This window comes from Ahaetulla prasina, chromosome 1 (assembly GCF_028640845.1).
Source record: "Ahaetulla prasina isolate Xishuangbanna chromosome 1, ASM2864084v1, whole genome shotgun sequence".
NCBI lineage: Eukaryota > Metazoa > Chordata > Lepidosauria > Squamata > Colubridae > Ahaetulla > Ahaetulla prasina.
Genome location: NC_080539.1, coordinates 318,340,628 through 318,354,471, shown reverse-complemented (window position 1 = coordinate 318,354,471; position 13,844 = coordinate 318,340,628). Strand labels below are relative to the sequence as shown.

Genomic DNA, 13,844 nt, shown 5'->3' with positions numbered 1-13,844 from the left:
AAAAGATAAATAATTGCAGCATGAAGCTTTAAATACATATTTAAATGTGTTCTTGGTTAATCATAAACTTGTGTATCTCAGGAAGAAGTTTTCAGGGGATGCTTACTGAGTTTTCTTTTCTTTTCCCATCTTAGTCTCATGTCTTGTGCACTGATTTATATGCTATGTAAAACATGTTTTAGTCAAATAACCAAGTGAGTGTACACTACCAGATTTTCCTGTATCTGAATCCCTTAAGTGCCCTGCTGGGAAACAGCAGTTTAACAGGAATATTTGCATCATATTTGCTAACGAAATGGAGTTTTAGAAGCAACTGCCCAGAGTGAAAATGAACAAAGCTGCTGGAACATTGAATTATCTTCTCACTTTTTAAACATAGAATCATATTCTATATAGGCAGTCGTCGACTTACGACCACAATTGAACCTAAAATTTCTGTTGTTAAGTGAGACATTTGTTAAGTGAGTTTTGTCCCATTTTATGATTGTTCTTGGCACAGTTGTTAAGTGAATCACGGCAGTTGATAAGTTAGCAACTTGGTTATTAGGTGAATCAGGCTTTTCCACTGACTTTGCTTGTCAGAAGGTCGCAAAAGATGATTGCATATGACTCTGGGACACAGCAAAGGTTATAAATATGAACCAGTTGTCAAGCAGCTAAATTTTAATCACATGATCATGGCACGCTGTGAAGGTCATCACGTTGAAAAACGGTCATAAGTCACATTTTTCAGTGCTGTTGTAATTTTGAACGGTCAGTAAAAGAACTGTTGTAAGTCAAGGACTACCTGTAATTAAACACATCCTGTCTAGGTTCACAGATTCCATTAAATTGTAAAGTAGCTCATTGGATTTTGGTATCAGCTGGTGTGAGAATCCAGCCGTTACACACTATAGACCACAAATCGTGACAAAGCATGTTGTATAAATCCAGTCAAGTGTAGATCATTCAGTGTGAAAGGCATCCTCAGCTAATGAAAGCCTGGATGTTTGGTGACAGCTTCCACATCCCTCAAGTGTATTCAGCACTCAATGTTACCAAAGGCTTGCAAAGAATTTGTGGTGATAAAATCTGTCCCTTTGCCATGTTATTTTACACTTGTGTATTGTGTTCTATATCAGTATTTCATCTGAGTCACATCAATTCACTTTCTGTTCTGCACATCTCCCAGATGTATTTTAAATAATATTTCGGTTATCTTCCCTGATCAGCTTCTTTTTGAGGGGAGAGGGGAATCATCAGTACATAATCATTATATGACTTTTGGCTTATCAAATTAATGTGTGTGTGTGTGTGTTCACATTTAAATAGCATATTTAATTCACTCCTCCTTCCCTCTCACACACACATACACACATTTCTGGTTGACTAATGTTCTTGTACTTAGTGCAATGCCACTGGAGGTTGTGAATTTTTCTAATCCTCCCAAGTGCTCTTTGAAAAAAAGAAAGTCATGCAACAAATTCTTACTGGAGTATAAAGCTGCTGAAGAGTGTTTGCTGCCCTGCCAACTTGGCAACAGTTTTTTTTCTTTAATAAAAGAAGTTACAGAAGACAGAGATTCCAGATGTGCCAGAACTGTTTTTATTAGGGGCCCAACTGAAAGTGCATTCAAGTGAAGTATGCATTTTCTTTCATAATTGCCAAATGTATTTTATTATGTCTCAGGAAAAAAGGCACAAGAAATAAGCATCATTAGTATATTTTTATGACTCATTAATTTTAATACATCTCTCTTTCATTAAAATTATTGCAATTAAAAGTCATTTATATCAATCTTTCCCTGATCTGGATTGTTTCAGATGTTCTGAATTATAACTACATAATCATTGACTGTTGTCCATCGTGACTAGGAAGGATGAAAATAGTCCAAAACACAAGGCTGGATCTGTATATACACTGAGAAATGTTTTAGGTAGATCGTACTATTTAATTTATTTATATTGAATTTATTTTAATAATTTTAAAAAATACCCAAAAGTGTAAAACAATGTTATCTGCTTGAATTATGAATGCTAGAATAAAGATAATAAGCTTTCTACATATTCTTATTGAATTGTCATAAATCAAATCTTTATTACTGTCTTTGACCAGCCTATACTGTAAAAGAAAAATAGCAATTTAATGTAGCAATTTTTTATTATGAGGAAAAAAATGAGACTATAAAAAAGCATATCTAATTAAAAATGCTGTCTGAGGTTGGTGCTCTCTGAGCTTGGTGGTTTTCTTGCAGATGTTTCATAACCAAACTAGGTAAAATGTTAAACCTGGAGCTACAAATATTCTGCAATTTAAATTTTTGAACAATTGTATGACTTAGTGAACATTTCTGGTCACCTAGTATGTGTGAGTGCAAAGTTAACACCTCTTAAAAAGTAATGAACATACAATTTTAAGAGTTTGATCCCAAAATTTAGAGATGATTGGGCAGATAAGAGCACATGTTGGGGCAATATAAAAAGGAAACCATATGAGAATATGAGCAAGATTTTCTACCTCACTGGAGCCACAAGGGCAAAGTCTCTGTAAATAAGGAATCCTATGAAATCTTCCCACCAAAAGTGTGGGTGGAAGGGTATCAAAGCAGGCTCTGTAAAAGGCCCATCTCTATTTGCTTAGTATTATTTGTCTGGTTGTTTGTTTAGTTTTAGTTTGCATCAATATCCTGCAGTAAAGGACTTGTGGTTTTCTTCTTTTTTTTACTTTTTCTCTTAAGCCTCTGACTAATATTTGGTACTTCCAGTGAAAATACACTAACATTCTACTTTTCATGACACAGAAGAATATAGCATACCTTCTTTATAGAGCTCAGTGTGTGCCCTAAAATATGATGTGGAGCAAGAAGTAATAAGAACAGAAACCATTATAAAATTTGCTTCAGGCTTGATTTTAGGAGATTGGAACTTCAAATCTTGTAACTGCTGCTTATCAAAAACAAAATACAGAATTAACTAATTCTTTGTATCCATCTAGTAATCAACTACTGTAGGTTTTTACAGACCACATTTGGTGGCTCTATCAAAGCAAAATCTTGGAAATCCATTTATCAACAGGCGAAATCTACAAATGGCTTCACTTTTTTACTTTTTGAACAAAATGGGACAGAATTTTCAAGCACAGAAACCTGTCTGAATAGATAAAGGTTGTCCAGTTTCAGAGATATAGGTGCAGTAATTTTGATTTTTTTTTCAGAAAAGCAAAATGCCTACAGCTTTTTTATTCTGAGACATAAATAGATGACACAGTAAAAGTAAAAGCAAAATTTAGCCCTCCTCTCATAAAATGTGGTTATAGAAGAGCGTCTGACGAATCACTGTTTGGGCTTTGAAGGTATAGTTATTCATTACCACTATTCTCTCCACCCCAGTGGTGGGTTTCAATTTTTTTTACTACTGGTTCTGTAGGTGTGGCTTGTTGGGCGTGCATGGCTTGGTGGGTGTGGCAGGGGAAGGATACTGTAAAATCTCCATTTCCTCCCAATCAGCTGGGACTTGGGAGGCAGAGAATAGATGGGGGCAGGGCCAGTCAGAGGTGGTATTTTACCAGTTCTCCGAACTATTCAAAATTTCCGCTACCGGTTCTCCAGAACTGGTCAGAATCTGCTGACACCCACCTCTGTTCCACCCCTTACCTATCCCCTTGCACAGCATTTTGTAGGCAATAAAATCTATGGTATATGTAAGGTTTGTGTGCAGATTTATCTGTTTTTCATACCCTGGGACTCTTGTCTGAAGGAAGAGTCTACCTCAACTCATAGTGTGATTGAATTCATCCAAAACACATAGTTTGATTCATCCATACCTGATACACTAAGGTCTCTTATTTGGTAAAATCATATTGACCAATAGCTTTTTAAAAATGCTGTTCACTTTGAATATTCAGCCTTTTTTTCCTTATTCAGTTAGGTTACCAAAAATATAGAAAATTGAGTATAATATTGGAAAGAATGAAATCACACCATTTTAACCTTGAGGTAATTGCTAAGAATTAAAGTCTCTATAATTGCTCTATATAAGAGTGTGTATGTATGTGCACACAGGCACACATATGTATTTTAGTGTAGTAGTTAAGACTGGGAGTTCTAGTCCTGCCTTAGACACAAAGCCAGCTGGGTGACCTTGGCTAATCGCTTTGTCTTAACCCTAGAAAAGAGGTAATGGCAAACCACCTCTGAAAAACCTCACCAAGAAAACTTCTCCAGGCAGTCTTTGACAATTGGACATGACTGAATAGAACGAAAAAAAATTTCTATGTATATAGGAAAAAATAGATCCACGAAATGAATTTATCTAAAATTAAAACACAAAAAATAATTTAAAAGGAATACCAATTTAAAAGATATTCCTATTTATTATTTTCCCTATGGAAGACATTTAAGCCTGATTAAAAGCTGAACTGTAAGTGATTATATTTGCCTTGCTGTGTGATATATTGTATGTGTGAGAGCCATTCTTCTTAAAAATTTGATTAAACTTTTATTGTTTACTATTAGCTTTGTTATTGATTCATATTCTCCAAGTTGCATATTCTCCAAATTGCCAAGTGATCTTGGAAACTGCCTGTTGAACTGGGATACAGGTTCTGCATGGACTGATTGGGTGCTCTGGTCAAAATAATATGTATTTATTTAGTATAATTTACATGACTATATACATTTGTATACCATTGTTCCCCATATATAGTGTTTTGTTTAGGGATTTTTTTAGATGTGTCCTGTATGAGGGTTTGTTGGTTTGTCACTGCCATTAATATAGATCTTTTAAGGAAATATTTTAAGAAATTACTTAGAAAATACTTTAGAAAATATTCTAAAGTCATTTGTGGGTTCTATAAGGTCTGTTCCTGTTTATGCTGTAATAGAGCCCATGTTGGTAGACTATGTTATTTCACTTGAAAGAAATTCATGGCAATCTCTTTTACATCCCTAAGAATTACCTAAAACCATGTATAATTGAACATTCAAGAAGGAAGTACAAGATAAAATATGAGCATAACATTCAGAAAACTCTTACAACACTTATAAAATGTATATTTTTAAACCCTTGTATAGCTTCTAAGTTTTCATTCACTACTTTCATAGGTTCCAAATTCAAAGAGGAAAATCTGATCCCTCTGGGTACAAGAGCCTTGGAGACAGTTTTAAAACCATATTCCGGACGGAAGGGTAAGAATACCGCTATACATTATAATTTTATGATTTTACTCCTTTAAAAAATATGATTGCACTGCATTTCATTCATTTCACATCTGTACCTTTTTTTCATTCTGAACTGGAGTTCTAAGGTAAAGAAAACATACTGGATTGTTCATTGCAATTAGAATATTTTTTAACCAACTGAGATGCTTCTGGTATATTAAACTTTATGATGTGTAAAGATTTATGTGACTGAGGCTGAAATGTTTACAGTATTTCTTTATTAATGTGAAAAGGGTGTGGTTTTATTAATTATTACTGAATGACAACTTTTATGTTTATTACAAGGAGTATTACAATTACTCCTTGCAGTAATGCTAAGGAACTAAGAAAGTGGGCATATGTCGGGCCATGAAACCATATTTTGTATTTTAATTGTGAGAAAGATCATGACAATATGCCATTTTACTGACATCATATGAGGTAAATTGATGTCACGTTTAAACAAAAGCAAAATAAGAAAAGATTCCTTGAAATTTATACTTAATTTAGAGGTCAGTTCCCCTATTGTTTCAAGAGTAGTAACAGATGCTTCCAGGCAATTAACAACTTTTCTGGATTATTAGAATGTTATTTCTCATGACTGGAAACAGCATTATCATATCATAAAGAGAAAAGTGCATGCAGTTCCAAAGTGACACCAATTATCAAGAGCAGGAGGGGAGCAATCTGTGGGCTCCCATTTTTGCAGTCTCTAACTCCTGCCCAAAAAAATACACTGCCAAATTTTGCAGCATGACTCCCTCTTTCTTGCTCCCCCCCCTCTTTTCATAGATTGAAGTTTAAAATAGCTGTGCTTAGTCTCTAGAGTAATAAAATATATGTTTTGTGTAAGACAAAAAAATGAACTGCTTCCAAAATCAAGAAAAAAGGGCCTAAAATCTCAGCTCCACACAGTCTAGTAATATCATTCCATCATCAGTAGTGGACCTCAGAAGCCAAAACATATTTAAAAATAAAATGAAACTGCAATCCCTGGAGGAAAACTATTTCCTATTCCTGACCTAGAAAGTAAGAGATTTATTTACAGAAAGTATTTAGGATTAGGCAGGACAGGCATTTGTTACTAATATTCTAGCTCTTTCTTTATTACACTAATTGAGATTTAGATCAGATGGACTATAATGTATCTAGATTGTGATGGACTCTCACCTAATGTATCACAATGTTTTTCAAACTTGGAACTTTAAGAGGTGTGGATTTCAAGAGGCGCAGTCCTCCCGAGCTCCATTTTCACTGGCAGAGGCACTGTGGGCTGGTCCTTCGCTGTTTCCAGGGTAGCCCCGTGGGCCAGATCTAAGCACCCTATGGGCCAGATGTGGCCCCCAGGCCTTGAGTTTGACACCACTAATCTGATTTGATAGGGTTGCAGCTACTATTTTCGCTGGCAGAAGCACTGTGGGCCAGTCCTTTGCTCTTTCCAGGGCAGCCCCATGGGCCAGATCTAAGCACCCTACGGGCTGGATGTGGCCACGGGCCTTGAGTTTGATACCCCGATCTGATATGAAAGGGTTGCAGCTACTAGTGCTAATTCTCCAAATTGTTTAATATCAGAACTGGCAGTGTTATAAGCAATAGCATAGTTGGCAGGTGTACAAATAATGAGAAATCAGGATTTTCCTCTATTTACCCTATGATAAGCCTCTCACATGGATCCTTCTCCCCATTTATTTTAATTCATTATGTATTTAGTGTTGATGTTATAAACTTTTTATAACATATTTAAGATATTCAATGGAAACTAAGAAAAATTAAAATGTAACCAACTTAATTACAGCAAAATTTAATGCTGGCTAACTGACTAGCTCTTAAGCTGGAATGGCATGCTGTCTCACTGAGGTCTCCTAAAAACTTTTAAATAGTCCCATGAGTGGCAGGCAATTGGAATTCAGAGGGAAAGGAAGTTAAGGAGTTTCTTCCTTCTCAGTAAGTCAAACTTGGCTGGATGCCTGCAGAATACAAGAACCTGGAGATTAAAACAGATTTAATGTGACAGAGCCTCAGAATGCATACTCAAAGCCTGTAGAAACTGGAAGGTAGAGGTATAGTTGCCAGGAATTAGTTGCATAAGGGATTATTTATTTCTTTTAAGTGCTATTTGCTCCAATTTTTGGATTTTCTGGGCTTATTAACACATCCCCCTTAACCTCCTCTTATAGCCATTTTTACATGCATCTACTTATGACATTACATTTGTCTCTTCCCCAGCCCACAGATGAAGCAGTTTTACATTGTCCAGAACTTTCCCTTTCTCCAGGTATAATGTTGGTCCTAGGCATAATCTAGCATCCTTCACTGATAATGTAGCTGTTGACATGATTTAAGATGGAAGCAGCTCAGTTCCAAGGGTGGGCTGTCGACTCCCATTCCTGGCTGGCCACGCCCACCCCACCCTGCCCTTACCAGAGTCCCCATGTGGCCCATTTTGGATGCAGGGCATGTGCGGAGGCTCGGGGAGGGCAAAAAACAGGCCTACCGGAAATTCAGGAAGGCTGGAAACAAGCCTGTTTCCAGCCTCCAGAGGGCCTCTGGAGCCTGGAGAGGCCATGTTTGTCCTCCCAGAGGCTTGAGAAAAGTGTCCGGAGCCCGGGGAGGGCAAAAACACCTCCCCCGCCGTGATGCAAGAGAGCAACTAGGCCACACCCATCATGACCACACCCACCCAGCAACCGGGCAGAGAACCCCTTGCTATAATTTTTGAAGCCTACCCCTGCTCAGTTTCTGTTAGTGACTTTAGGCTGATATGAGGCAGGTACCCTCCCTCTATTTTGGGGAAAATGCCCTTCATGGCCTTTGAATAACAAGGAAGACCAGACACCTGGCTACATCTACTCTAGCTTTCTGAAGTGTCTTCTCAGGTCTTACAAAGCCTCTTGTAGAAATAGGTTTATTGCTTTTTTGAAACAACACTAGATCTATTGTTAACAGTTTGAGAATGTTAGATCTGTGCTGCCATGAAGGTTAATTTCAACCTGGAAATAGAACTGGAGTTTGTTAATTTCATAAACAGTTGTAGAACAATCTTTCAAGGATTTTAGATGACTATACTGTTTATTACTTTGATTATCCAGAGGCCATTTTTCCTATTTCATTCCAGCTATATGGGTCTTCATAGGCTACTTCCAGAGCACCATGAGATCAAAATTAGGCTCATTGCCATAATTGCCATTTCCTTATACTTCTAACCAGTGGTGGGATTCAGCCAGTTCGCACCACTTCGGGAGAACCGGTTGTTAACTTTCTGAGCAGTTTGCCAAACTGGTTATTGGAAGAAATTGTTAGGGCAGAGAACCGGTTGTTAAATTACTTGAATCCCACCACTGCTTCTAACTCACTCATTATCAGTTGTTCATTCTTTTTTTATGTCCAACCTCTGTACCTGTTTGCTATAAACCAACTATTTTTGGACAGAAGTCCAACTCTTTCAGAAGAACTTACCCATACCCTCCTCCAGGCTTATAACTGGACAGCTGGGTTATTTTTGATAGGAGTTTGGGTAGGATTTATTTATTTATTTTATTTATTTATTTTATTAAATTTTTATACTGCCCTTCTCCCGAAGGACTCAGGGCGGTGTACAGCCAAAGATAAAACATGAAATATATACAATTAAAACATTTAAAACCTAGCAAATTACAAAAAGGCTGATAATTAAAAATTTAGTTTTAAAATGTTAGAAATATTAATAAAACCCCGAATTAAAATTTAACACTATTATGCCAGTCCCGCTTGAATAAATAGGTGTGTTTTTAGGTCACGACGGAAGGTCCGAAGATCAGGCACTAGACGTAAGCCAGGGGGAAGTTCGTTCCAGAGCGTCGATGCCCCCACAGAGGAGGCCCTACTCCTGGGGGCCGCCAGCCGACACTGTTTGGCGGACGGCACCCTGAGGAGACCCTCTCTGTGAGAGCGTACGGGTCGGTGGGAGGCATAAGGTAACAGCAGGCGGTCTCGTAAGTACCCGGGTCCTAAGCCATGGAGCGCTTTGAAGGTGGTAACCAAAATCTCCTTCCTTCCTCCCTCCCTCCCTCCCTCCCTCCCTCCCTCCTTCCTTCCTTCCTTCCTTCCTTCCTTCCTTCCTTCCTTCCTTCCTTCCTTCCTTCCTTCCTTCCTTCCTTGACTTTATTCAGAAATAGTTTAATTGAAGGTCAGAAGCAGAGAATATATCCCATTATTTGTTATTGTGGGCTTTAAACCTTAACTAAATATGCCATGTCAAGCACCTGCCTACACTTGCCCAAAGCCACCCAATGTTAAGGAAAGTGATTGGTAATCCTGTCCCCCCCACATGTAAGGACTATTAGGGGAATAAAACCATTCCTTTCCTTATAATCTAAAATATTTAAGGACAACACTATTTTCTGGCCTTACTATTGAAGCAAAACAGGATTTTTCAAATTTTATGCTGAGATAATTTTCTACTGGCTCAATAACTTTATTGTGTTTGCCTGTTTGTACCCTCTATTTCACTGTCCATTTGTTCCGTTTGTTCATACTTTGATCAATCATGGAATGTTAGCAATCTAGTCCTTGGAATGGGGATTTCATGTTTTTTTCCAACTAGGGTCTTAGATGCATTTTCCTTAATCAAGAATAAGTAGGGGCAGTGTAACTACCCACCCTGGTGGAACTCTTTCACCTGTAGGAATAACCATAAACTCAAGTACAGAACATATGAGAATGCTACATCATACATACAATAGGAGAACATTCCTATCAAAGCAAGTACGGGAAGCAAAATATTACTCTTTTGTCTTCTCCTCAGAGGAGATGATCCATAAAGCATCCAGAATTGATTCTGTTTAAAATCAAGTCTTAACTCAGACTGAAAAAGTAAAGATAATTTTTATCCTCCAATACCATCTGAAAGTGCATAGATATCCATCCTCTCAATCTTATCCCCAAAATGATATTTGTTGCTGGGCAGTATACTGTTCTGGGCCATTTCACTAATGGCATTTTACTATCTCCTTCAAGGCTGGTGACCAAAATGTCAATATGAATCTTCCTCTCTCTGGTGTCTCATGAACCCTTGGAGAAAACAAATAAACATGGATGGAGAACAGATGCTTCTACTTCCATTTTTGAACCAACCATGATGTTCTAAACTTCTGAATTATCTTTCCATTTTGCTAGAGCCCTAAATCAGACATTTAGCAGGTCTGATACTGCCTTTCAGTCCTCAATCTGTTTCAATAACCTGTCTCAATTGCTTGCATGCATGCATTTATTCAAGACATCAAATATTATTCTTTCTGCTGCTGTGATCTGCTAGTCTGAAAAAAAATGACTTCAGGCAGGCATGGTCTTTTTCATACTGGCAATAGCAGGTAGTTCTTAAAACAATATAAAAACAACTTACTAAATCTTGGTATGGAAGAAGAGGACAATAGCCTTTTGAATAGCATCTGCTTCTAGACTTTGTTCTGTCATCACCAAAGATTAGTGACTGCAACACTTACATTTTTTAACACAAGCAGACATGGGCCTTTCTAATGAGTCTCGCTGCAAGTCCTTCCGTGGGCTTAGCCACTGCCAAATAATAAATGAAAACTTTTGTGCTGGTGTTAGTCTGTATGAAATCTCACGATCAATGACTGGCGGGGCCATAATGTTGACAGGAAAAAAGCATGAAGAATTTTGTTTTCTTTTTCAGATCTTCATCTTCAGTTTAATGAGAGAAAGAACACCGGGTTATTTTCTCTACAGAAAAGAAAAGTATTTCCCTTTTTTAAAAAAATAAGAAATAAAATGCTGAGCAATTCAAGGACTGCAGCTTTTTGTGTCTGGATTTATAGTACAAGATAGTTATTTTTCTGTATTCCTGCTATTGTAAAAACTTGCCGGATTTGAAAAAGTGGCTGTGGTAACAGGATCTTTTCTATGGAATTAATTACTTTTGGAAGCCTGTTTAGCTAGTTTATTGGAGACATTTAAGAAATATAAATATCTTTTTTTTTAATTGAAAAAGTTTTACAAAAAAAAGAAAAAAGAAAAAAATATAAATATCTTGTTCAATGACAAGCAACAATCAATAATTTAAACGTGGTGAATATTGGGTTTCATATTGGGTTACTTTATCTGAAAATAGCTTGTTACAGGATTTCAACATTAGGGGCAGGTAGAAAGAAGTGCTCTGTTTTATTTAATTTTGTTGAGTTGAAATTGTAGTATATGCTAAGGAGCGCACAGAATCATGGGTTAGGAACATATAGCAGAATCTGTGATAACATTCATTTCTGCTTTAGACTGATAGATTAAGAAGAGATTGGTCAGAAAAAACCTTTTGGGACTCGAGAATGTCCCTTGGCTTACCTACTGGTCTTCAGAGCCATTGAAGTATGTTCAAAAGCAGCTTATTTTTTTTTCCTTTTTCAAAAATAAAATAAAAGCATTTTTTCCTCCCGTGATAATTTGGCATGCCAGAATGCATTGGAAAAAAATGAAACAGTCGTGTGATCTTGCCTTTGTTATGTCAGACAGGTACAAAAACAGTATTAAAAATACATCCAGACCTTTCCCACATGAGAGCTATGCATATTTCGAAGGAAAAAAGTGGCCATTTCTACACAGATGTGCACTTCAAAGCTGACTTATTATGTACCCAATATTATATTTGGCTAACTTTATCCGACTACAAAATGTAAAGTAATAAGCAACCCTTTGCCATTTAAGAGAAACACCAACATTTTTGTTTCATAGAAAGACACAATTAAGGCAAGAAATCCAGACAAATGCAAACACATGCCACTATCTTGACCATGCTCCACAGGATTTCGATAATGCGAGGTGATTTTCCTTCACAGCTAACCCGCTTTTAGCCATACAGTCCAGCACAAAAGGTCACAGATGTGGCATGCCCCATTGCAACAAGTAGGCAGGCACCTGTCTTCAGAGAAGAAAAAGAAACACTGAGATGATGTCGTTGTTAAAATAAAAGCATTTCAATTGCACAAACATTTACCATTGGGATGGGACGTGCACAAATAGAACCATTAAAATAGCTCTGAAATCCTTTAAATGGGTTCTAATTAATGGATATCATAGAGTCAAAGCTAACCAAAAAGGATGAGCATTAGTTGAAAAATAATCCAGCAATAGATAGTGATTTCCAGCACTGAGTAAATATTGGTCTGGAACATAATACAGTATGTTGAATAGCCTGTTTGTGGCTCCTCTTTACTTCAGGCATTGCCAAACCAATAGTTAGAGGCTCTACTGAATTCTTCTTTCCATCATCACTGTGCCCCCGGGCAGCCCTTGGAGACACACATTGGGCATCCAAATAGGAATGGCTGGTTTTTAAATACGTAACGCTTTTTGTTCCTTGGTATTTATATTACCTATAACATTTGAAGTATTTATCCTTCTACATATCATTTGTTTTATAGTATTGGTTCACTTTTAAATCATACTTTTAAATTTTAAATAATTATATTAGCTACCAAAGAAATCAAAAGTGCTAAAAGTTTGCTGCCTTTTTAGCCAAATTTATATCTTTGCAACACACAAAAAAAGTCAATTTCTTCTAAATCAGATAATCTATGTGGGGCCACAAGTTATGTATTTGCAGTAATTATTTGATCATTGTTCAAATAATTGCTCAAATTGTTCAAACGATGTACATGGTATTTGCCCTATTTTTCCTCACAACAATACTGTGAGAATCCTGCAGTGAAACAAAATGACTAAGACAGATGAATGAGCATGGCTGAGAATGAATTAGAACATGACCCTCCCTAATTCCTAATCCATAATTTTTAACTACACACTGCATTGGCATTTAAGGTGAGACCAGGTAGCAGAGGCCAAGGCAATACAAACCCTAAGTCTGTTAAATAGAACTTACACTAGAAGAATATTAAGCTATAGCAAAGGGACAAGCTAAATATGAGAAATATCAGGTTGGTATTATAGAACTAAAGAGAATGAAGTTTGGTAATGCAGAAATGCAAGAGCTGGCAATGGTGTTTTTGAGAATGGAAGGAATGAGCTGGGCAAAAGCCCTTCTAAGCCATTGCTGTATCCCAAGGAACATCACTCTCATGTATCTAATAGTACCTAGTTTGTTGTTCTGGCTATGTAAGAAAAAACATGGGAGGAAGAGTAGAATAATATCTTTTGCTCCAGTGGAATTCTTAATGCACTATTCACAGGTCTAGCACACATATGTATTTTTCCCTATTTTAACTTTCAGAAAATTAACATTTCAAAAAAACTACCAGATAGTTCTTTTGACATCCCTTAACCAAGTCAGATTTGGTATACAAATACCTCAACATTCAGTACCATATTGTGGCTTCTGAATCCCCAAATGGCTTGGGTAAATCAAAGGAATTCAAAGACTTCTGGAAACCCTGAAAATGGGATGTAAACAAGTTAAAAAGCGTGAGTTGGGGGGGGGAGTAGTTAGGCTTGCAACTAATGTTCTCTAGGCATTTTGCACTACAATTCCCAATGTTTCCACTAATGCATCTACCCTGGATAGATGTAGCAGACTGAAATATCTGTCATAGAAAATGGGGACATTAGCACCATAATTATACGAAATGTCTAAAATCCTTTGGAAAAAAAGGAGGGGAAAGTTCAGAAAATGCAAGAATCTTACATGAGTTTGCAAAGTCCTTTTCTCCTCAACTTGTGCTGGCCA

The 13,844-nt window shown here is 37.0% G+C and overlaps 1 protein-coding gene across 4 annotated transcripts in view; it reads left to right on the top strand.

Annotated features, from left to right (window-relative positions):
- SLC25A21 (solute carrier family 25 member 21) overlaps positions 1–13,844 on the top strand; it is a 307,091-nt gene that overhangs the window by 221,878 nt on the left and 71,369 nt on the right. For all 4 annotated transcript variants that reach the window (XM_058162293.1, XM_058162292.1, XM_058162290.1 and 1 more), the window contains one exon: positions 5,081–5,164. In XM_058162293.1, coding sequence (XP_058018276.1) covers positions 5,081–5,164 — 84 coding nt within the window. The remainder of the gene's footprint in view (positions 1–5,080; positions 5,165–13,844) is intronic.